This window comes from Mastacembelus armatus, chromosome 5, assembly GCF_900324485.2.
Source record: "Mastacembelus armatus chromosome 5, fMasArm1.2, whole genome shotgun sequence".
Lineage (NCBI taxonomy): Eukaryota > Metazoa > Chordata > Actinopteri > Synbranchiformes > Mastacembelidae > Mastacembelus > Mastacembelus armatus.
Window position 1 is genome coordinate 24,799,754 of NC_046637.1, and position 25,281 is coordinate 24,825,034.

A 25,281-nucleotide genomic window follows, 5' to 3' on the forward strand; every position below is an offset into this window, starting at 1 on the left:
AGTTTCAAAATAGTGTAGTAATAATAAAGAGTTAATCTTCCAAAGGTGTCAAAGCAGTATTTAAAATATTGCCCATTAAGCCTACACTTGCCTATGAAGGCCACTCATATGAATTGGCTTTAAAAATGTAAACAAATATGTTTATATCTTCAAAGATGTTGCCGTGTTGTTCGGGGTGTTCAATAAAACACTGTCGGAAAATTACTGGTATATCCTACGTACGTCACGTCGATTTCTTTTTACCGTAAAGTATATTTTACTATTTTCCTCGATGTGCATAACAATCCAATATGTGACTCTACTAATCTTCCGACCACGGAATCACCTTAAAACAGGTGTACCTTAGATTTTATCTTCACATATTGATGATTATTTCTTCACGTGGAGCTTAAATCGCTCTCATTACTGTAATGCCTGCTACATCCACAGTAATTACGGTGCTAACCGGAAATTCCGTAAGATTCGCAGCTGATATAAGGACGTGGTTTTTTCCGGTGAAAAGTGGATTTAGCTGATTCAAGGCAGACGGTTTTAGAATAGGCCTGGCTACGTTTTAATTAACAAATGTACACGTTTTTATGACTGGACGTTTTAGGTTCATAATACAATGAGACTTTTCTGTTGTGTTTGTGAGAACTCGGCTCTGTAGCGTCTCCTCCTGCTCCATCGACGGGAGAGACAATGCGGGCCTAGCTAGCGGCTAACGGCAGCTAGCGCAGGCTAATCTGAAAACGCAGCTCCAGAAGCTGCAGAGGGATTTAAAGCTTGGACCGAGCCCCGTACGACGGTGTCAGAAAAACCAGGCCGGTGAGTTACAATTATCGCTCGAGTTCGTGTTGTGTTTTATGCTGTTTAGGCCATTTAGCCAACTTTATTTAGTGAGATTAGCTGCTAATCCGTTAACGCCATATCTTCAGAAAGTTAAAGCTCGCAGTGTTGGTGTCAGCGTGTTGGTTTTATGACGATAAAGGTCTGTGTCAGTGTCGATCCAACCAAAACACAGTTGAAGTGCGATGTATTTCATTGTCAGCCGGTGTTATGGTCGCATTTGATCACCACACTAACACACTGTGACAGCCACCATGGCGTTTCCACTGCCTCCGTCTAAAATTAAACCCACTTCATTTCTCCTTCCGCTGGGATTATCAGATGCTTGGCTGCTTGTACTACCTCGTGGGTACACAGTACATATAGGATCAGTGGTATCATGTAGTATAATTTATACACTCGCGTTATGGTATTAAAGTCTGTTTTTTTATGATTTATTACTTTCACATATAACGTCTATAGTATAAATCACAAAAACTGCACATTTCCAACCACAAAAATGTGATGCAGTTCTTTATAAATAAGTAAATATTGTATCCAATAGTTAACTAAAAAAGCTTGGAGATGCCATTTGGTCTTGGGAAATTCATAAACAATTGTTCCTGCAGGTTACAGTAACTCAGCAAATATTGTTCAAAGCATTGTTTTTTAATTTGCTTTTTTTTTTAACACAGTGGATTTCTGATCTTATTAATATTTATCATTGTAGGCAATTTATTTTTTTTAATCTCGTTTCAGATATGAGCTCTCAGCTGCAGGTTTTCTCTCCCCCCTCGATCTCCTCCAGTGCCTTTTGCCGTGTTAAGAAGCTGAAGGTGGAGAACAATGTTTGGGATGTTTCCACCACTGAAACGTACAGCTCAATAGCAGGCCAGTCAGCATACACCTTTACCCCTGCCATGGCTGTACCTCCCTTTGCACCATCCCTGGTCTTCCCCCCTGCAGCTCCTGGCTCCAGGGGTCAAGTGGTGGTGCGGGCAGCTGATAGCACCGGTAGTCTTCCCCGCGGTTCCAGCCGGCGTGTCGCTGAACAGGCAACATCCACGTCTTATGCTCATGCTGAGACATCCTCTGAAACGAGGGTGCACAGACACGGGCAGAAGAGAAAGATTGAGGAGGCCACTGAAGGCAGTGGGAGTGGATGTGGCAGTGTGCAGATATTAGAGGAGCTCTCAGCTCCTGCAGCAACTTATTCCACCCGCACGGGAGGGGGTGGAGGAGGCGGCACAGGCCAGTCAATACCCCACTCGGCTCCAACCACCAAGAGCAGCAGCTCCAATGGTGAAGGAGATTATCAGCTAGTGCAGCATGAGATCCTCTGCTCCGTCTCCTGCAGCTATGAAGTATTGGAGTTCCTGGGAAGAGGCACATTTGGTCAAGTAGCCAAGTGCTGGAAGAGGGGCACCAATGAGATTGTGGCCATTAAGATCCTGAAAAACCACCCTTCATATGCTCGTCAGGGCCAAATTGAGGTAACCAGATGTCATTTTGTAAAATATCCTACTTTGATAATAAACCCAGCTGTACAGTGGTTACTGCCTTTGAGTGCCTTGGCTTTACAGAGAGCTTCTTGTCTTGGAGCTTAACACTGCAGTACAGTGTGTTTTTGTCTAAGAAAACAACACTAAGGAAAAACAAATAAGATTCAGAACATTTTTCAAATATGTTGTTTGAATGTTGGTTTTAAAAAATGTAATCGCATATTCATTGTATTTGTATTTTCTTAATATCAATCAATTGGAGCAGCATTTATTGGAGTTACATGGAGTTTCTGTATAACAGGTGGGCATTCTGAACCGACTGAGTGCGGAGAATGCAGACGAGTACAACTTTGTGCGTTCGTATGAATGCTTCCAACACAAGGGTCACACCTGCCTGGTATTTGAGATGCTGGAGCAGAACCTCTATGACTTTCTCAAGCACAGCAAGTTCAGCCCGCTGCCCCTTCGGCACATCAGACCAATCCTGCAGCAGGTTGGTCAATGTTTTGACACTCATATTAATAAACAAACTGTTATTAAACATTAAATTGCTTAATATGCAATTACCATTCTTTTTACTTCCTGTTTTTTATTGATAGTTAAAGCTGTAATGACTAGACAATGATTTGTTGATCATGCACGTAGCTTTTCAAGCAACAATGTGAAGGATCAGATAAAGAAAATAGTTACAGCCCTTTTGCTGATATAAACTTTAGAGCTGTATATTTTTTTTTTTTTTTTTGTAACTTTAGGTGGCCACTGCACTAATGAAGTTGAAGAGCCTTGGACTGATTCATGCAGACCTGAAGCCTGAGAACATCATGCTAGTTGACCCGCTCAGACAGCCATATAGGGTGAAGGTCATTGACTTTGGCTCAGCAAGTCACGTGTCCAAGGCCGTCTGCTCAACCTACTTACAATCTCGCTACTACAGGTTAGCAAGAAATTCAGCTGTTTTGTTAACTGACAAATAAAACAAATAAGCCATATTATTATGACACAACTTTTACATCAATCATTTCTTTGGTACTAGTCCTTTAACATTCTATTTGCTGCCTAGGGCTCCAGAGATCATTTTAGGTCTGCCATTCTGTGAGGCCATTGATATGTGGTCTTTAGGCTGTGTGATAGCAGAGCTATTTCTGGGTTGGCCTCTCTACCCTGGAGCCTCTGAGTACGACCAGGTCAGTACTAGCACTAGTGCTTCCCAGACTTTATCTCTGAGAAAGGCTAATCTATGGTATATATTAAAGTGCTGACCATGCTCTGTAGGAACTCAGACTGAAGGCCTGCCTGAAAATGCTTTAAACATCATGATACCAATGTGCTGTAGAAGAATACCCATAATTACAAACTATCAGGGTATCTCAGCTAAAGATAATAACTTTAATCATACACGTGACACTTACTCTCGTCCCATTCTGATTCTTAAACTTGATCTTTTTTGCCTCGTTTCAGATCCGCTACATTTCTCAGACTCAGGGCCTACCAGCAGAGTACCTGTTGAGCGCTGGCACTAAAACCAGCCGCTTTTTCAATCGAGGTCCTGACTCTAGCTACCCACTCTGGAGACTAAAGGTGAATAAAATCACATGTATTCTGCTGAGTCCCTGCTAATTAAGTTGACTGTAAAGGTTTATCAGAGAGATCAGCAAATAGCTAAATATGCTACCTGTCAAAATCTGAAGACATTGTAATGCTCTCTCTGATGGTATTCTGTTATTTGAATTCTGTTTTATATAATTTTAGGAGAACTAGTTTTGGCACCAAAGATGAATAGACCATTTTGTCTTTTTCCAGACCCCAGCAGAGCATGAAATGGAGATGGGCATCAAGTCCAAGGAGGCCAGGAAATATATCTTCAACTGTCTGGATGACATGATGCAGGTAGCCTGCAGGTTTTCACATCCACCAGTTTTTTTATTTGTGTACACACACACACAAAACATCCTACTTGTGCCTCACAACAGTTTGTCTTATGGGTGTTATTTTGTGAAATCTAGGTCAACCTGTCGTCTCATTTGGAGGGGACCGACATGTTGGCTGAGAAAGCTGATAGACGAGAGTTTATAGACCTCTTGAAGCGGATGCTGCGACTGGATGCTGACAAAAGGATCACACCTACAAAAACTCTGGGTCACCCCTTTGTCACAATGACCCACCTTGTGGATTATCCCCACAGCTCCCAGTAAGTGTGTGTGGAATGCGTGTATATGTCGGTTTAGACAAATATCGGTTGAAACACAATTGCTGAAGTGCTCGTTCTTCTGCAGTGTGAAGTCGTGCTTCCAGAACATGGAGATCTGCAAACGCCGGAGCACTTATGATAGTGGTAAATCGCTGTACTCCACCAGTGCAGTCCCTAGTGCTGCAGCAGGCAACCTCACTGTTACCTTCAGTAGCCAACTCAACCAGCATAACCAGGTACCATATCCTCCCCACAAATTCTTAGATGTTTGAGGACCTGTAACTGCTCTAGTGCTAATCAGTGGTATTTTTCATTTCTCTAACAGGTGCCTTCTGCAGGGGGAGCGGTGCCTTTGCTCAACTACCAGCCAGCTCTGTACCAGCAGGCGACCATCAACATTCCCGGGCTGGCTCAACAGAGTGTCCCTATTCCAACACGTCCTGCTGGGCTGTGTAGTCAGACAGAACCCTTCCAGCAGACTCTCATTGTCTGCCCACCCTCAACTATTCAAGGTGAAGGATATAGTTGTGCTCCACCTGAAAATGGGCAAAAACACAATTTCCTTCAATGTAATCATGTTTGAAGGTTTATTAAATGCCACACAAAAAGCTAAGGGGTTTATTTTATGATTTTCAGCAAGAATATTCCCAGCCCTCCACTCTGTATTGTCAGAATGTCTCTGCCAAAACTTTGATAATTGAAAGATTTATTTTTTTTTAACTTGCTGCTAATTACTACATAATTTGAATCAAAGGCATAACTTTGAACAGTCAGAAACCTAATTAATTTCTTTATCTGTCACAGTATCCCCTGTTTTGGTTCTTTAACCTGAGATACTTCCTAACACCTGATGTACATATAAACATACTGTGATAAATTAGATTCTGGGAAAATTTACTGACTTACTTTTGTTGGATATTTTCCAGGGCTACAGCCATCCAGCAAGAATTCCACTTTCCCTGTGAGGATGGAGAACTCTGTCCCTATAGTACCTCAGAACCAGTCTGCTCAGTCGTTGCAGATCCAGCCAAGTATGCTGACACAGGTAAGAGTTTTTAAGGTGTGTCTCGACAGACTTTAGATTGCTGTGAGGAGCCAGTCTTTTTAAAAATGGTTCTACCATTAATTCATTATGTAATTTTTACTCCTATGTATGAATGATCCCTCATAAAGAAACAGAATGCTTTTCATTTGCAAGCTTTTTTTTCCCCCAGCTTTCTTTTTGGGAGTTCGTGTCTTAAGTGTTCCAGTGGACATGTGGTCGTGGCAAATTTACGACCAGCATTTCACTTTGCAGGCTTTACCGGACCCTTTTGTTTCCAGTTGAGTTGTGGTCTAAAAATTACAGGAACCTTCTTCTCTGGCTGATGAATTTTAGACTTATGCCCTCTTCAGCCTGACACAGTGATGTGGATCTGAATGGGTCAGTGCATGTCACTCACATACCTCTGAGTGAAGGGTGTTAACTTCTTTACTGCCTGTGTGAACTGAATTCGCTATCAGAAATGGTGTTTATATTAATGATACAGATGTTTAATATCATGGCAGGCTCGAAACAAGTGAGGGAGAATAAAGAGAATGAGAGTAAAGAGAGAAGTTTAATTTCATATGAATTTCTTTGATACAGTAATCTATAATTTAGTAACCTAAACTAAAGGTTGCTGGGGGGGAAGAAAAAAAAAACTGGCAACTTCTATGAATTTCATCATGTCATTAGCACCAAGCTGAGAGTAGCAAAGCCTAGTTTTGCTCCTTCATGGATACACTGAGTGTTTCCCTGTTCTCCTTTTGTGGCCCCAACCCCCCACCTACTTCCTTGCTGCTGCCAGAAGAGCTGGCCAGAGTTTCAACAATGAGCTTTACTTAAATCCATTTAGGCTGTTGAGTTTTAAAATTGGAGGTGGAGCTTGGGTGATGTAGCCTGTGCTGTATTTGTTGGTTGTGTTTCTATGATTGCTTTCTGCCTTGGATTTTCTTCCAAAGCTGACTGGACTGGCAGCTGTGTGCTGCTGGGCCTCTCTTAGTGCCAGTCTGCTGTCTGGGAAGGAGGCCAGATGTGGAGTGCAGGAGACTCATTTGGTTCAAAAATCTAGTTATTTGTCGATTGCTCAAATTAGGGATAATTGCTGCACACTGCAGGTCAGGTGTCCAGATGGCCAGGGGTACTAGTGTGCACGCCGTGTGCAGCGGGTTTTATCCGCTCTGTCCCTTCATCTGAACCAGATACAACCTTGAAGGGCATTACTTTTCATCCTGTCCTAACACTGCACTCCCCTATCCTCCCTCCCTCCTCCAGGGTTCCTGCACACCCCTGATGGTGGCCACACTGCACCCACCCTCAGCAGGCATAGCCCCCCAGTATTCACTTCCCCTTGGGCTGAGCACCGGGGTGGGTCGGCCCACCCTACTGGAGCACACAGCCACAGTGCTGGTAAAGCAACAATGGCATCCCCGAAGAAAGACATGCATCCTTCCTATACCACTAACAATGCCATTTCTCTCCTGCCCCCCTCTCCTTTTTCTTTTCATTTGTTTGCAATTTTTCCTCTCCCTCTCTGCCACACGTTGTATGGGGCTAGTCTATTTTATTTTATTCATCATATTTCTACATTCTCCCTCTTCACATGCTGAATTGTCTTGGTTATCAGAATGCTTGTTAATAGGAAAATCCAGCAGATTTTTTTTTTTTTTTTGTAAATCACCATTATTCTTAGTCATTTACAAAAATCCCCTTTGTGACATTTGATCAGATTTGACAAAATTTGCAACATCTTCCTCCACTCCAAAGGACTCTTCCCACACCATTCACAGTTTCATTCCCTTCCCCAGTCTTTCCCCATAGGTATGCTGAGGGCATGGAGCGCATGTGTTGCTGAGCTAGTCTGCGCTTTGCTTGCAGCTTTTCTTGTCAGTTCCATTTCAGCAAAGGAGTTGCAGCTATAAAGCTCACTAAAATCCATACTCCACAGCCTGACTGACACATGTCTTTTGTTGCAGCCCCAGAACATGTGGCATGCCTTTTCCCAAGACAGCTTATCAGCAGACTGTCTGGCATCAGTGAACTAAACTAATCTCTCTTCAGTGTTTCTTCTTTAACAGGCGCCATGGTTCTGTGTATACTTGTCTTTATACCTGATCTGTTTACAGTGCTTCATTGTTTGCTTTGCATGATATCATCTTGTGGATTTGTTGCAGGGCTATGCAATTATAAGAGAATGGCTTGGGAAAGGTTGCTCGCTTACCTAGCTTTGTGCTTTTGCCTGCACAATAGACTGGTCATTGTTTTGCCTCTGTCTCCAGTCTTTGGATTTATTTCTCAGCATGGCTCAGTTAGTCTGGCCCATTCCAGCAAATTTGTTCATTCAAAAATAGCTGCTTCTTTATAGTATGTGTATTCAAGTGTGAGGGTTTTTTTTTTTTTTTTTTTTTTTTTTCTCTCAGCAGGCCTGGCCCACTGGCACCCAGCAAATCCTCATACCGTCGTCATGGCAGCAGGTCCCAGGCGTGGCAATCCACAATTCTGCCCACCAGTCGAATGTTGGTGACTCGCCCCTGGAAACGCTTCACTCAGATGCTGCCACACAACAGGGACACAGCTGGAGGTGGGTGAGCCAGTGACTGCTTGGGTTCAGACTTATACACACACATACACACTTGCCATTTTAGATACATATTCTCACATTATTTATTTATTTATTATTTTTTAAGTGTTATATTTTGCAGGTAGTTGCTATCAAATACCAGTAATTTAAGTGAGTGTTTAACTGTGATTCACAGGCTGTCTAGCATGGGTAATTCTACTCATTCATGGTTAGTAAGCTTTCCCTTTTATCATTAACACCAATAGGAACACAACCCAAGTCAGGACTCAGCAGGAGAGGAAGAAAGTTAAAGCCAGACGTGGAGACAACAGGAACAGGTTGGTGCAGCCCTGCAGGTTTTATCTGATTTAAGAGTTTAAGTTGTTGCAACAAATGGAAGCTGAGCTATAAACATTTAAATATATTTCCATTATGACTATCACAATGGCTATCCATATTCTTAACCTTTTTTGTTCAGTATTTTATTTCCTCTATATTCTAGGGTTTTATGTTATCATAACCACAATCACTGTCCTCTGGGAAGTTCAGTATAAAATTTGTTTCTGTGTCTAGGGGTATATCTGCTGCATCATTACTCAGCAGTAATGGGGTGACCCCACCCATCTCCAGCGCCACATTGTCCCAGCCAATTGTCATCTCTGACACACCCAGCCCAGCAGTCAGCATCATCACTATTCACAGTGACACCGACACAGAGGATGAGCGCAAGTTTCATCCTGCCAGGTCAGAAAAAGATACCGTCTGCTCTGAATGTGTTTTTTTTTTTTTTTTTTTTTTAGCATCTCTAGGAGAGACCAGGGATATTAGTATCAAAATTACTTAAATTTACCTAAAAAAAAAAAAAAAAGTGATATGACCAACACTGCCTCTATTCACACAGTGTTGGTCTGAGCCAGCGGACTAATGTTATCAGCTGTGTGACGGTACACGACTCGGACTCATCCACAGCCAGCCCCCTGACTCCTCTACCCCGCACAGTTAACCCAGCTAGTGCCATTTCATCACGCCAGGCCAAGTCTCTGGCAGTGGTGGCACCTTCAGTCAAAACCCAGGGCTCCGAGAAAGGAGCAGCTTCACGTGGATGCTTAGAGACTGGTGAGAGTCGCCTGTGTGTTTTGTCTGTGCTGTCAGTAGTTATAGTTTGCATGCACAATTGGCTTAATTGGACATTTAACACTTTAAATCTTCAGTGAGCTATATGAAGCCTAAGAGATCCAACCGACAGCCCTGCAGTTCAGGGGAGAGCATGGAGCGTCACAGAGTGGTACCGAGCCAGTCCCACCCTTTAAACCTCAGCCAGGTGAGGCTTTTTTTTGTTGTTGTGTGTGTTAGTGGTGAGTAACACTGCTCCTAAAATTAATCACATTACTTTGCCCAACAGTGAGTAAATTGGCTATAAAAGGTTGGATGATAAACAAGTTGATGGCTCGTAGAGCTAAAGCCTGTTTTGTGTCATAAACAGATATTTGCTGTGGCAGGATATTTTAAGGTGGAAATACAAACTTGTTCATGCATTGTAAACAGAGTCCAAAGTGATATCTGCCCACTGCAAACAGTGTAATGGCAAATGAGCTTATGACCTAAAACAAACATTCACTATTGATGCCAACATATGTGGCAGTACCACTATGTCTCCGATTTTTTTTTTTTTTTTTTTTAAACCTGCTGGAAATGTTGGTTCACTCCAAACAGGGTTTGCTTCTTTAAATATCGTCCAAAGATGGTTTCTACCTCAGGTGTTCCTAATTATAGAAACTGCAAGTAAAGGATTTTTCTGCTTTGTCATTATTGCATGTATATTCAATATTATTTCCTTTAGGTTCAGTCTGTGGTTTCTTCATCTCAGGAGCGTTCGGGAGCATCCCACAGTGACTCATCTTTACGTCGCCAGCAGACGTTCCCTGCAGCCATCTCAGCCTCTCACTACAGCTTCCCTGAGGTGTCGGCCCTCGCGTCAGCCTCGGCCCCTGGCTCCAGCCTGTACACCTACCCGGCCTCCACCGCCCTCTCCTCAGCTACTCAAGCCATGGAACAGCTGCTGGGCCGTGGTCACAGCAGCCATGGACACTCCCCTTCCTCCTATGCAGCAACATACACCTCATCCACCTCCTCCAGGAGAGACTCAGCCAGTTGCAAGGATTCTGTGAGTAGTCTGCTGCACAGCCTCCCCGCAGCCTACCAGCATCAGTTCGCCACTGGTTCTCCCTACGTTAGTGTGACACCCCGGGCAGAGGCTTACAGTGCCTACCAGCTGAGTCCCAGGCGCCTCACACAGTACCCCTATCTATAAGGAGGAACACACACTTTGAACAAATCTGCTTCCCCACATACTGTCACAAAGGGACATTTAAACTGTATTTTTACTAGAGCAACTGTTGGTCACTTATTTGTTTGCTGCTATTGTCTGCAAGGCAGCATTTCACCTCCAGCTCATTTACATGCTCTTTTGGACTGTTTTACTGTTTTTGAAATGTTGTTTGGTATTATTTGATATTGTATCATTTTAATTTCCCCCTAAAGTATTGTTTTAGCCTATATTTTATCCCCATCTTATCTAGATGTACAATTAAGGCATTGTGGTACATGTGTTCTGCATATCTTTTTATTGAGGGTTTGTGTGAAGAGAGATTTTCCTCCTGTCACAAGCCGCATTGACACTTTAGGCGATCCTTTAGACACCTGACTCACAAGGCAAAGAAAGTTAAGTCATAAGCCTTGTTACAAAGTTTTCACACTAATCCAATGCAAGGCCCTGTGTTTTTAGCTAATATGACTGTACCTTAATCATGTTTCTGTTTATTCACAAATGTCTTTTACTATGCTTAAATTATGTTTTGTCAGTGTGAGGTAGGAAGAGGAAGGAAATACGAGAAAGTTGTGGTGAAAACTGTGATGGATACATGTTAATTTAAGTGCACATGTGTTAGTCTGTTAAAGTAGTGTCTAGACAAAATTACTGAACTTTTTCTTTAAACTGCATCAACTGAGTAATGGACTTATATATGAAGTACAGGGGAGTGTGATCACCATCCTGATGAATGATGTGAAAAGCTTTCATTTTAAATTGTTTCTAAAAAAAGAAAAATGAAACTTCTTGACCTATTTACTCTCCTTGAAATATGAAAAATCCTGTTTCACATGATATGGAGCAGTTTTTTCTGTGGATCCTGATTGTGTAGGACCTGCTCATTATTAAAATGAATTTATGGCCAGTTTTCTGTGTTACATGAAAAAATATGAATCTCTGCCCTGTTTTTCTCATAACAAACTACCCACTGCTGTAGGATGACTGATAGAAGTGTTAGCAAGCTGCTGGCTAATACACTTACCCTGACACAGTTACTTACTCAGTATCTGATAAAAAGTTGCTGTGTCTCTGACCAACATTTAGTCTACACCCCTAAAAATGTGTTTACTAAAAGGGGCATAGTCTTACCAACATTCAGAATGGACTTCCTGCAGGTCAGCAGCTTTTTTTTTTCCCCCAGTTTTAGTTAAAGGAGGTGAATCGTTGGATGGATTCTGTGGGTTTTTATTTTATTTTTTGTTTTTAAGTAAATGTTTCCCTGTTGTGTTTGCATCAGTTTAGTCTTGTAACGTCTGAATATTTAACTGTATTTCATCTTAACATAGTGTAGTTAGGAGGCTGTATGGTAGAACTAATTCAGGGAAAAAGGTTTGAGCTCCAATAATCCACTGTCACTGTTTTCAATAAAATAACCACAAATTCAGACGTTTTGCTTCTTTTTTTTCAACCAGTAACTATGAATGAATGTTTGTGTTTCTTGCGGAAACAATGGTGTGTAGTCTTTGCAATTCATGAAAGGACCCACATTAAAACTGTCAGAGCTGGTCACACATTTTCCAGGGTACAAAATCCAAGTCAGTGGCATAGTTTGCCTTAAAAACAATATAAGCAGTTGGCACCATTTTCATAATTGTTTATTTGATTTTATGAATATGATCATTAAACACCCTTGCACTCAAATCAGAGCATTATAACCACAGTAGTGTCCGTCTGAACATATTGCTCATCTGTAGTTTAGTGAGGGGAGCTCAGTGCACCAATGGAGCGTACTCAGGCATTCTAGGTCTATAGCAGCACAACTAAGGGATGGGATGGTTCAGGGTCACCTGAGTTAGCTCTAACTATAAGCTTTGTCAAAAAGCAAGGTTTTAAGTCTAGCCTTAAAAGTACAGAAGGTGCCAGGCTCCTGAAATCCAACCTGGGAGCTGGTTCCACAGGAGATGAGCTTGATAGCTAAAGGCTCTGCCTCTCATTCTACTTTTGGAAACTCTGGGAATCACAAGTAGACCTGCACTCAGAGAGCTAAGTGCTCTATTGGGATGCTATGGTACTATGAAGTCTTTAAGGTATGAAGGAGCTGGATCATGAAGGGATTTGTATGTGTAAATAACTTTTCAATACAATATTGACATATATGTTTTTCAGTGATGCTTTCCTTTAAAATTATGCTCTGGATTCTTCTCATACATATTAAAAATACACAAAGTAAACATATGATTTCAAATGATGTGCTTTGTGGACTTATGCAGTGTTTTGATTTTGCATATGACACTGAATGGTTATAGTTCACTCACCCATAATAAGACACGGACCCTGGTCAGATCAGCAGTGTGTCACAGGCCTGACACAGACACACGCTCACATTCATATAATAATCGGATAAGACAATTAGCACCGGAAAATGAAATGAGCTGTTAGAAAGACTGAGCCAATCACCAACCAGGAACCCTGCGCAATGGGCGTGGCCGTCAGTCACGGCATTTTAAATACTGAGCGCCAGGTGCTCACATGGTCGCCGAGTCCGCTGTAGAAACACTCAGCCTGCTGAAGCAGCAGCACCAAAACCTGAAGCTGTTCTCCCTCGTTGGCCCAAACATGTTGGTTTGGAGCCGGATAAAGGAGGAACAGCGCCCTGAAAGCTACCTGCCATTAAACACGAAGAAGAAGAAGAAATGAGCGAACAGGTGAGGAGGCAGAGACGAGGGAAACCTGTAGACAAATGTCATTCTTCACCTGAACACAGCGCTGTGTCTGCAGGACCAGGGACCCCGAGTCTGTCAAAGGTGAGACACAGAGCGTTTCTTTATCAACGACACTTTGTTGGTTCAACCTTCCGCTCATTGTTTGTCTGGACCTGCTACAGGTGGGCGACGCTCGAACACGCAGAGCAGGACTGAGCTTCAAGGCCTTTAGGCCTTAACTGCCTCCTTAAAACCACGTCGGACCAAGACCAGACCTTGGGTCTGCAACCTTCGTCTCAATAAGGACCCTGAACACTGATTGACAAAGGTGAGCTTGTTCTTTAGATCAGTCAGGTATATATAAAAAAAAAAAAAAGAAAATCTGTTGCGACTCAGTGTGACGCAGTTTTAGCCATGAGCCCTGTCAGCGGGCCCACCGACGGTCGGTTGTCCTGGGCCCACAATGACGTATTGACGTATTAACTTTTATAAAAAGGAAAAAAAAAATAACTTTTTCCTTTCTCTTTCCAGATCACTGTCCAATGTGAGGTCTGCGAAATAGTAAGGACATTGTTTTCTTGTCATACTTGGCCGCCATGACTCTCTCTTCTGTCCTGGGTCTTGTGCCAAAGTGAAGCCTGTAGTGGTTGTTTTAGGTGTTTCTGTGCAGGGCTTAGGGTCAGGGTCTTTCTCTCTGTCTCCCGTCATGGCCACAGTGAGGCCTGTGTTTAGGTTCTTGGTGCTGTAGGTCTAAGGTCGAACATGGCCATAGTGTCATGGGTCCTCTCTCCCTCCCTCCCCCCACTTTCCAGTCATGGTGGCCTGGTATCATCTTTAAACTCCTCTCTGTGCGATCTAGCACCTGTCCTTAAGTCTATCCTTATTTTTTATTTTTGCCACCAAGCCCGTGAGCCCACCAACATCCAGTCTGTCACATAAAATGGCTGCCCATATTCAGCTGAGAGCAGCCATCTGTGGTTTGTTGTCAGACCAGTGGCAGATGTTTGTCTCAGCCTGTTTGGAAGGTGTTGTGTCATTGAGGGCTGAGCTTAGTGTGACCTCTCTCTCTTTCTGCCCCAAGATGGCCCCTAAAAAAATAATAAAATAAAAAAACTAAACCAAAAACCACAAATAGTACTTAAAAACAAGTCTAGATAATCAGTGTGGCCATTAACAATGCGCCGTTATTAAAAGGCCGCCTTTCGGCCACAACACCCAGCCAGTCAGCTCGCCGTCTGTTGCGTGACTGGCCGGGTCTCGTCTGGACACACACTCTCCGTCTCAACAATAATAATCTGTTATGATGATGACAATGATAATAAACAATATTAGTAACGTTGTGAACTGTGCCTCTCTCTCCACATCTCTCTCTTCTTGTTGTTGGTTGTGTAGGGAAGATGTTGTGTCTTGGCTGTTGTGGCTGAGGCTTGTTGTTGTTGTGGTAGTTAGCGTCCTCTTTCTCTTCTCTCTCTCCAACATAGTTTTTTTTTTTTTAAATATAAATAATGTATATAGTCTGTACAGTTTGAATCAATGTTTGTGTATGAACTGATATATGGTTTGGTTCCATCTGTTCTAAAACAGTCATAATTCCATTGAAATAAAACAATTATATAATAAAAGGTGTGCTCATGGTTCTAGTGTGTCCCAACACTTTCCCTTATCGGATTCCACACATCTCTCTCTTCCTCCTTCTCTCTCTTACTTCGTCTCGCGTTACCGTGTTTTTGGTTTCAGCATCCAGTGGATCTTCAACCTGGATCTACATGAGGTAAGAGTGACAAGGTCCGTGTCACATGGTAAGTGGTTCTGGGATGTGGTTTGTGATGTGTTTGCGGGCACTGTGCCGCAGCTCACGTCGAATGGCCGCCTGTTGTCAGAGAGCAGAGAGCGGAGGGTTGTTCGATCTGGTTTGCGGTCATGGTGCCAAGGTTCCCGTCCAGTAACCGCCTGCTGTGCTACAGCCGAGGGCTATTGGACCAATCCTCCCGTTCGGTCTGTAACTTTAGTATAGCATGGCCACCAGTCGCTCTGATAGACCGACTCAGGTCACTGTTTTAATGACTTAAAGCAGTTCTGTGCTTTCACATGGTTCTCACGTGGAGGCACAAAACAAACAAAAACATTAGTTCTAAATATGTTAGTCGGTGTAGATACATCATAATAACAAAAACTAAAAAGATCCCCCAACTTGTCATTTATTATTTTGACTGCCTTGTCATTTCTCATCTGTCACATTTAGAAATAGTTTGTAATTTTTATGATTTAGTTATTTATTATGTATCTCTCTACCAATAATTAGTTATTTTTCCTGCCTTGTCACTTATTTGTCTCCATTTCTGTCTAATCTATAATTCATCTTTATTTCCATTAAGTGGCTGGGCTGGTGGTGCCAAGTGAACCGATCTTTCGGTTTTGGCTCAGATAGGTCTGTTAGTTGTTGATATCGAGTGGTGTTAGAAGTCCTGTTGCCTATTGCGGTGTCAGAAGATCTGACTGGATTATTTTAGCTCCAACAGGCCTGGTGGTTGTTGTTAATGACTGTTGCCTGTTGCGGTGTCAGAAGATCTGACTGGATTATTTTAGCTCCAACAGGCCTGGTGGTTGTTGTGTTAGTGGTCTGGTCTGTTGCCTGTTGTGGCGCTTAGAGGTCTGACCTGTGTGTTTTGGCTCCAATAGGCCTGTTGGTGCACTGGTGGTTGGGTTGGTGTTGCTTCAGCTCTGTCTCAAAGCAACTCTCTCCTCTTCTCACTGCGTGTTTGAACTTTGACCTCAATGTCTACATGTGTGTCTGTCCAAATTCAATTGTTTTATTTGTATAGCACCAAATCACAATACAATCATCTCAAGGCACTTTACAAAAACAAAAAAACTCAACAAATCCCTTATGAGCAGCACTTGGTGACAGTGGGTGCATCGGTTTATATGTTAGCATGTCTGTCTGCATGTCCGTCCGTCTGCGTAAACGTGTCTGTCTCTACGTTTGTTTCTGTTGGAACCGGCTGGAACATGAAGCCCCAGAAGTCTCTCTGAAATTGGTAAGGCACTGACCCTTTAAAGGAAATTTAGTTTTTCCAAATGTCTGTAATCCTTTGATGCATCTTTCGGTCCCTTGTTCTACTACAGGTGCATCACATGAGATGCTCAGACACAATTGGGCCATATTGGCTGCTGGATGGTGTGACAGAAATCCACAACCTTTGTTCCTGAAAAACTGCCTCCTGTAAAGAATACTGGAGAATGATACCAGGCCACATCTAGATTCAGAAGGACCTTAGAAACTGATCCAGGAAGGTGAGTGACAGCCTGAACCATAACTTACCCAGCCATGTGTTAGTTGTTGGCTATGATGGGTCTGGGAAGCACAGTTTTAGTTCAACATTAACCCTGTTAATCAATGTTTTGGCTCAGATTCCAGATTAGAAAATGATGTGATGAGAGTAGCAGGCACATGTGGAGTCTGGCTTCCTTGAGACTGAAGAACCTGGCCTCCAAGAAGCACCACCATCCCTCAACTTGTCGCTGTCTGATGTCCTACAGGGGCTGCAGTTTAGCTGCTAAGTATTGGAACACCGTCTTCTAGCACTAGGTCATGGTCAGGCCTCCAGCTGCATTCCCAAGGGAAGAATTGTAGAGTCTGTCTTGTGTTGTAGAAAGTCAGCAGCCTAGTTACTGACATCTGAAGTAGTCCACATTAACATATGCTAAATCAGGATTATGATAGTGTTTGGTTTCATGATTCTGTTTGTCCAAGATTGGTTTGAGGCTGGCTTTTCTGTGCCTTATACTGTTAGATTTGAACTGTTCAGCCATTAGTTGATCAGGATTTGATAGTGATTTGCTCATTGTATGAACTGGAGAGGGATGACCAGGGAAGTCTTGACATGATCAGATTGGGATTGTCCAAAGCAGGAAGTTACTATGGTGTAATGTTTAGAATAGATTTGTTGTTGATCATCACCACTTAAATTCTGATAGAAATCCAATGTTGGTTGTACCTGAGGGTTCAGTCTCTTGGTTGTCTCTCTGCCAAGCTTCACCCCCAAGCAGACCCTCCAATCCTGGTGAGGTCCAACTTTGCGTTTCGGTTCTGGGGAGGCCTCCCAGCAGGGGATCTTATCCCACCCCTGTAAAGCGTTCCGTCACAGTCTCTGGGATATATCGGACGGTTTTGTAGGCGTCGGTCGGTCGACGTGGTACCAGCCAGGACTGGGTTTCTGTTGTTGGGGGCAGCAAGCCTGGCAGAGACAGACAATTCAGACAACTGGACTGAAGCTGTTGGACACTTGGTTTGTCTTAGTTTAATTTTCCATCTTGTGGTGATGACAGTTATGGCTCTATAGAACTGATTAGTTTGAAATGTACAGGTTGACACCATGTTGAAGTATCGTCAGTGTTACTATCAGAAATGCTATTTCCAAAAGTTGATCTGAGTCCAGTTAGTCTCAAACAAGTTTTATCCAGAGGTGTGATCAGAGAAGAGAAATCTGAGTCAGGCTACTGGAGGTTTAGTTGTTGCTGCAGAATGACACAGGATGTAGGCACACAATGTAGACTCCTGGTTTGGAGCTATGTGCCATGGTTGTGCAGTTTCCAAAACCAGACCCGGATCCCTCTGGTTTTGTGAATCAGCTGACTGTGGTGCTGCTATCATCCTGCTTAGACAGAAACTGATGCCGACATGTTTCAGGGAAGGAAGCGTCAGTTGTCCCACATCAGCCTGATGCAGAGCAGACTACATGAAGGCAGCCTGGGTCAGTAGGTTGTTGTGCTGTGGAACAGTGAGGGGAGGTCGGTGAAGAGGGCAGCACTCGTCTCTCACCTCCACTCAAGTGTTAGAGCTGCTTTTCAAACCATAGAAACTAACAGACTCAGTTGGACTTGATTGTTTCTGTTGAAGCTTTTCTGAACAGACCAGATGGTTTGTGGCGTCTGCTGCTTTCAAACGCTTCACTGGTGTCAAAGTAAATTAGAAGTTTGAGGTTGTGAACAGGTCTACGGCTCTGATGGACCTAGTCCTTGTGGCTCTTGCTGGGTTTGAGGTCGGTCTTGTCTTTCTCTGGCCAGTGTTGGACAAACATAAGGGTGGGGGGAATTTTGTGTGGCCTCTGTTTGCATTCATACAGATCATTGCTGCTGTGAGCCCATAGCTGAAAACGGACAGATTTTGTAGTCAGATGGTCACACATTTAGTGTACAAGGTTTCAGTTGGTAGAAAGTCTAAAGAAAAACTTGTTCCTTTAGAATTAACCCCACTCCTCATGACCTAAAGCCAGGACTAGAGGATTTGATAAATGGTTAAAAGAAAACATCTAATTGCACTTCCTGTCTGATAAGTTGCAGTGCCCCCACAAACCACATGGAGATGGAGGCTGAAGCAAGTTGGCAGGTTCGTCACTGATCAGATGTGTCCTGGATATGGTTGAAGATGACCATGGTAGACCAAACCATCCTGGATGATGTCTCTGCATGAGTTGACCCGCTGATGTGTTCAGGTACATCATCTACTGCTGTTAAATCTTTTTGTGTTGATCATGATTATTGACAGATTGTTTCCTTCTGCTTTGTCCAACTTTAAGGAAACCTGTGAGGAGACAATGTTGTCATCAAGCTCTGCCCTCGCCCTTCATCTCCTGATCTCCCATCAGAACTGTTGGCAGCTTGTATATAAAGCTCCACTGGACTGAGCTCAGTAAAAATAGGAAGTGAACTGGCTGCATGTAGGTTTGAGCTCCAACTCATCTGTTGAATTATGTGTGTTGACATGTATGAACTCTATCACCTACACAGGACAGTTTTTTTTTTTTTTTTTTTTTTTTTTTGTGTTAGTAAATGGTGGAGGTGCCAGGACAGTGTTGATATGATCACACTGATTCTCCAAAGCAAGAGTTACTTTGTTGTAATTGTCAGAGTAGTTGTCTGGTTGTTGATCATCACCACCCAAATTGTAATAGAAATACAATCTTTGTTGTAGTTGAGGGTTCAGTCTCTGGGTTGTCTCTCTGCCAAGTTTCACTTCAAAGCAGAACCTCCAATCCTGGTGAGGTCCAACTTTGCGTTTCGTTTCGGTCCCGTGGGGAGGCCTCCCAACAGGGGATCTTATCCCGCCCCTGTAAATCGTCGCGCTGCTTACGTAGGGATATGTCGGACGGTTTCGTACGTATGTGGCACCCGCCAGCACTGGGCTTCTGTTGGTGGAGGCAGCAAGCCTGGCAGAGACAGACAATTCACACAACTGGACTGAAGCTGTTGGACACTTGGTTTGTGTCTGTTTAATTTTCCATCTAGTGGTGGTGATGACAGCAACGGCTCTGAGGAACCGATTAGTTTGAAATGTACAGGTTGAAGCATTTTTAGATATTTGAAATGGTGCCTTTATGTTGGGAGCTAAATTTCTGTGAATTGAGTTAATGTTTGAGGTTAGTGTGTAATTGTGTAGTTCAGTCTTGGTAATAAACATGTAACTTAAGATCAGAATTTCTGTCTTTCTTTGGCTCACATTTCTGCCCCACACTTAGGGGGGGCTCTTATTTATTCATCTCCACAAAAGAATTTCTAGTTTAGCTCTTAGCCAACAAGAAGGAAGTTCATGAAGTGAATTTTTGTTTCACTGCTTAAAGTTGGGCATTGGATTTTCTGAAAATCAGTAAGTATACGTTTCAGTCAGCACTTGAGCAAAAAAGGTTGGCACAAACAGTTTCACTTCCACAAGGTCATTTTCTTTTGCAGTTCCTAAACCTCCTAGTTTCGACTCTTGTGGTAAATTTAGTGTTGGTGGTTTTAAGGTCAAATAAGGTTTTTTTTTTTTTTTTTTTTGTTTTTTTTTTGGGGGGGGGGGGGGGGGGGGGGTTTAAATGACGACCTAGTTTCATGTGTTATGTTGCAGCTTGTTTTCTATAACAGTATCTTTGTGTGTCTATGTAGACAGATGGCACAAGTTTCTGGTGCATACGCAGCAGGGTGGATTAGTGGTTAGCACTGTTGCTTCACAGCAGGAAGGTTCCTGGTTCAAAATCCATCAGGGCCCTTTGTGTGGAGTTTGCATGTTCTCCCTGTGCTTGTGTGGGTTTTCTCCAGGTACTCTGGTTTCCTCCCACAGTCCAAAAACATGTATGTCAGGTTGATTGGTGACTGTAAATTGCCCATAGGAGTGAGTGTGAGTGTGTGAGGTTGTTTGTCTCTATGTGGCCCTGTGATGGACTGGGGACCTGTCCAGGGTGTACCCCTGCCTTTCACCCAAAGAGAGCTGGGATAGGCTCCAGCAGGTCCCTGGGACCCTGGTTAGGACTAAGTGGGAATAGATAATGAATGAATGGGTATAGATGATGGACAGATGTAAGTTCTCTGTGCTGCCACCAGTGGAGGAACATAAGTAAGTCTTGGGTCTGTACTTAAGTACATTTGAGGTGGCCTACCTGTATGTTACTGAAGTGTTTTAGCAACTTTATATTTAGACTCCGCTAAACTCCAGTGGCAAATAATGTACTTTTCACTGAACCACATTTGTCTGACAGTTGTAGTTACTTCTCAAATTAGTTTTTCATCCCCGTCCTTTCCACTGAAAACTGCAGACATATGAAATCTTGTAGGACGTGTGTCGGCTGATTTAAATTATTCACAGCTTATAAAGTACTTCAAATGTATCCAAGCAGTAACTTTATTATATACAATAGTAGGCCCCTGTAAACATCCTGAGTGATCATTTTCCTCCATTAGTATTTTTGCTTTAGGTATATTTTGTTGAGGATTTGGATGCAGAACTTCTACATGTAGTGAGGTATTTTCAGAGTGGTACTGCTACTTTTACTTAAAAGGTCTGAAAATTTTTTTTCCATTACTTGCTGTCACTGTTGGTTTTTTGTGTTAACGTCATGTAGGAGGACCCCTCACTGTAACTCTGCTGTTTTGAATGCAGAGTTTTGCAACACATCTGCCCTATTACACACACCAGTCACTGTTAGTTCAGCCACCTCCTGAACAGTCACTTTAGTGCTTTTCTTGCCAAATGTTGACAGCAGTGTGCTCCCTCCCCCTGACATTGGTCTTCTCTGATTGGTTAGGAGTCTTGCATTGGAGGCATACTTGCTTCCTGAATATTCAACATTTTGTTTGTGCTTTCTTTGGTTGAGTATTTGGCTATGAATGTGTCAATATCATTAAAGGCGAAACGCAAAATACCAGTTTTACCACATTCTTGATATATTTACACATTTTACTGCACTTTTAATGTGGGAATATAGACCATGCTCCCTGTGTAGTTACAACAAATGGAAATTGTAAAGAAGCTGCATGGTTGGTACATTTTACATCCTTGCTTGAGTTAAAGGATTAGCCACAAGGGGGCAGAATAGAGACAAAATTGCTTCCATCTATATCACTGATCCTTAACGGTCATGGGTGGCTGACACTGACTGAGAGGCAGGTACAACCTGACCAAACCACCGGTCTATTACAGGTTTGACATGTAGAGACAGAAAAACACACACACACACACCTAGAGGCAGCTCAGTCACCAATTAGCTAAGCCCCAACCTACATGTCTCTGTACTGTAGAGAAAACCCACACACACGAGGACAATATGCAAACTCCACACAGAAAGAGCCGAGAGTTGAACAGGATTCAAACTCTCAACCAAAAAGGTTGAGAGTTTTGTGATGTGACTTCAACCATTTCTAAATTATGCTTTACAAATTACAAAAAGCATAACCCTAATAATTATGTTTTAATAAAAATTAAGTGGCACACTATACCACCACTATTTTCTTCAATATCAGTTCAAGGAATCCAAATCCTGCATAAAGCATGTAACTATTTTATAAAAAGATGTCTCATCAAATACTTAATTGAAAATAAAATAAATGAGCTTTTATGTAAATTTAAAAAAAATAAATTAATAAACTAACATACTTCAAATTTCAAAAAGGCAAGTTTATTTATATTGCACAATTCATACACAGTAATTTAAAGTGCTTTACAGAAATAAAAGACAAGTTAAAAGTGTATATGCAAAAATCAAAATAAACAGCAAATAGTAGAAAATGACCTTGAAATAAAATTACAGAATGAGTGCAATGTCTCACTCCACTTCTGCTCAGGTATGGGCCCTTTCCCTTGAACAGGCACCACGTTGCCAAAACAAATTGAAATTAAGAATGAAATGCACTCCTTATCTCACAGGCCTTGGACAGCCATGTGTTCAATGCAAGCAGCCGGCTTTTAATTTATTAATCCTCCTGTTGATGTCTGAGGTTCACTGATAAATAACTGTTTTGTTTTTTCAAGTTTTTCTACTTTTCCTTTAAAAGGAAAGCGGTCAGATAGGAGGGCCATAGTATCTTTAAAAAGTGCATTTATAATAATATTAAAAAGACAGGCACATGTTCTGTATGTTCAGTTATAGTTTTTAAAAAAATCATTTTTCTACAGGTATGGAAATTTATAAGCACAATTAAAACTTCAGCAGTCATAGATGAACCGAGGAACAAAGCTTTGTGTATGGCCGTCAGGCTGTTTAATAAGTCTGGGTCACAGGGGCCTTTGACAGCACTTCTGCACCTCAACATAAGTTTTGGACTTTTTTAACTAGAAGAATTTGAAAAACATTACATGCTGTAATTTTATGCAAAACTAGACCACAGAAAGTCTTTGATGTAACCTTAAAGCTTAAATATGACACACAGACACACATAGTCCAAAAATGTAGTATTAGTATTTTCAATTTATCTAATCCATTTTACGTAACAATAATAATACAGTGGTTTAACTATCTATATTAACACCAACACACTTCAAGCTAAACTATTTGAATCGTGCCGAGTATGTGGTTGCACATACTCATACACAGTGAGAGCTGTCTTTGGGCAAATAGTTTTATGCCCTGCAGATTAATCTCATCTCTGAAGTGAAAACAATATTGAAGTTGACATTTTCTGCAATTTCAAAAACAATAGGTCTCCATTTTGATCTGCTATTCATTCTTAAGTCTTTCAAAATAAATAATATAAATGTGTAGTGTTAGTGTGTATAAGTATCTTTCATCTGAATGAACTACTGTTTTACTCAAGAAACACTAGACACTCATGAATAGTTTTCAACAACTTGTCTGTATGACAGACAAAGTTTTTATTTTTTTTTTATACAAATAAATAAAAATACAGTTAAATCTGGATCCTTCATGTTACAAAAAGTCAAAGAATACAAATCCTGAAATATAGAACTGATTTGATATTTTTCTTGTTCAAAAAACTACACAGAATTTCATAATTCACAGATCAAAACATGTTGACTTCGAGTCCATGTATCACATGTATCACCCTACATAAGCTATGTTATATACAAAAGAACGTATATAAAGCTGCTAAGACTTCAGCAGTCACATGTGCCCCCGGGATCATAGCTGAGCACGGCTGTCAGGCTGTTTAATGGGTCTGGAGCTCTCACAGGAGCCTTTGGCAGCTTCTATACTCAACTTAAGTTTAGGATTTTTTTACTAAAAGAATTTGAAAAAAAAACGTTAGATGCTGTAATGCACGCTCAGTGCATTCTTTTCCAAATCACTTTGACATGGAGCGTAAACAACCACCACTGTTCAGACCTGATCCTTACAGCCTGACCTGAGATGTTTGTCTATTACCTGCAAGTTTGTTCATGAAAACTGCTGCATTCGTCAGCCCTGCCAACTTAAACATCATAAAAAAAAGAGTTGTATCCTTCTGCTCTTTAACTCTCAGCAGCTGCCCATTTCCTGTCCTTGTAGCGACACACAGGTGAATAGTTTGTGCATTGTTGACATGAAACCGGAGTGTCTTGGAACAGGGCTTTAAAAAAAAAAAAAAGAAAGAAAAAAAAAAAAGTGAGATTTGTTGGAATGAGAATCAAACCATGCTGCTAAAATTTACACTCAGTAGAATCAACCAGAATAAAAACTGCACCAGAGACACAGCTTTGAAAGACATATACTTACAGGTTTGACTTGAAGAGGTTTTTTGCATCAATCAGATCCTTCACTAGCTCATCCTTCTGCGGTTCCTTGACAATCTGGTCCCAGATCTCTGTGTTGATCCACAGGACTCCAGGCAGGGGCAGGCTGGCATCAGTGCAGGTAATCCAGCGGCACAGAGGGCAGGTGATGGTACAGATAGCACCCTGCAGCTTGGACAGTCTCTCCAGGCAGATGGCACAAAAGGTGTGCTTGCAGTGGAGGACCCGTGGGACTCGGGAGCTGCGGGAATACTCGTAGCAGCACACGATACACTGGAGCTTATCGTCGATGCACATAGTGACGGAGTGGATGGAGCACAGAGCAGAGAGGAGTGTAGTCTTTGACTGAGGGACAATCTGCAGAACACGACAAAAGTAATTGAATAAAGGACATCAAATCAAATATTCAGTACTGGAAAAATGAAATAAATACTTTGCTTAAACATTAAAAATATAAAATTACCATTACTACTATAATATTTTTAATGTTAAACTTAATACTGTATGCGTAATACTTACATGCTGGATAGACAGAGGCCCCTGCTGTAAACTTAAAGCTTCTGCTGGGTAGAGTGAGCTTTACTCTGATAGTTCACTGTTCTGCTGCCTCTTTAAACAGCTGCTGCACGTGATTCTTCTTGAATTCACTTCCAAAGAAGCGGCTCTGCAGGTAAACAATTTTCTGTGGAAGCCTGTGCACGTAAGCACACCCACATCTTCCACAACCTGTTTTGCTATATCGCTAAGAGATTACGGCTGTTAAATATTAACATGCTAATTGTTTAAAGTTAAAATATAACATTATGACCACTGAAGTAACACTGATTATCAGATTACTGTGACTCCTGTCAGCATGGTGAGTATATTAGCAGCACATCATACGGGTGTCCAAGATTCACTGATGTTAACCTGTCAATTAAACTTTCAAATTTCATTTATAAGTATAAATATATACTTATTTCTATTTATATACAAAAAAAAATCCAGTTTTGTTGGAATCTTTGTTCCAATGTTTGAAATAATGTACATTGGTCTCGATGAAGAGAAACATTTGAAACATGAATGAATCGCAACTAGAGTGGGTAGAAAGTTGAATCATCTCATGATCAGTTTTCACCTTTTATGTTTTTCCACTGAATGCTGGACAAATGTTTGCTCTTCCTGACAGTAGAACTATCAAAGCAAACAGATTCACAGAAGATGCACAGTGTG

General features: G+C 41.9%; 2 protein-coding genes across 6 annotated transcripts; one reads left to right on the forward strand and one right to left on the reverse strand.

The window, feature by feature from the left end:
- Nucleotides 1-469: 469 nt before the first annotated feature.
- hipk1b (homeodomain interacting protein kinase 1b) lies at nucleotides 470-11,832 on the forward strand. 5 transcript variants are annotated; one of them, XM_026306913.1, is made up of 18 exons: nucleotides 470-807; nucleotides 1,567-2,300; nucleotides 2,611-2,802; nucleotides 3,062-3,243; nucleotides 3,370-3,493; nucleotides 3,768-3,887; nucleotides 4,110-4,196; nucleotides 4,313-4,497; nucleotides 4,583-4,733; nucleotides 4,823-5,009; nucleotides 5,424-5,542; nucleotides 6,794-6,928; nucleotides 7,939-8,099; nucleotides 8,345-8,416; nucleotides 8,652-8,822; nucleotides 8,980-9,194; nucleotides 9,290-9,399; nucleotides 9,919-11,832. In XM_026306913.1, exons 2-18 carry the CDS (start codon nucleotides 1,569-1,571, stop codon nucleotides 10,387-10,389), a joined length of 3,414 nt encoding a protein of 1,137 aa, XP_026162698.1. In that variant the 5' UTR covers nucleotides 470-807; nucleotides 1,567-1,568; the 3' UTR covers nucleotides 10,390-11,832. The 5 variants fall into 5 exon arrangements, with proteins under 5 accessions (XP_026162698.1, XP_026162701.1, XP_026162700.1 ...); XM_026306916.1 differs by having other exon boundaries at nucleotides 9,946-11,832; XM_026306915.1 differs by having other exon boundaries at nucleotides 7,942-8,099.
- An 11,644-nt stretch (nucleotides 11,833-23,476) lies between these two features.
- LOC113130765 (RING finger protein 224-like) lies at nucleotides 23,477-24,718 on the reverse strand. The gene is made up of 3 exons (XM_026307606.1): nucleotides 24,589-24,718; nucleotides 24,053-24,426; nucleotides 23,477-23,906 (listed from the first exon to the last, which is right to left on the reverse strand). The coding sequence occupies exons 2-3, from the start codon at nucleotides 24,364-24,366 to the stop codon at nucleotides 23,816-23,818; spliced, it is 405 nt and encodes a 134-aa protein (XP_026163391.1). The 5' UTR covers nucleotides 24,367-24,426; nucleotides 24,589-24,718; the 3' UTR covers nucleotides 23,477-23,815.
- Nucleotides 24,719-25,281: the final 563 nt, after the last annotated feature.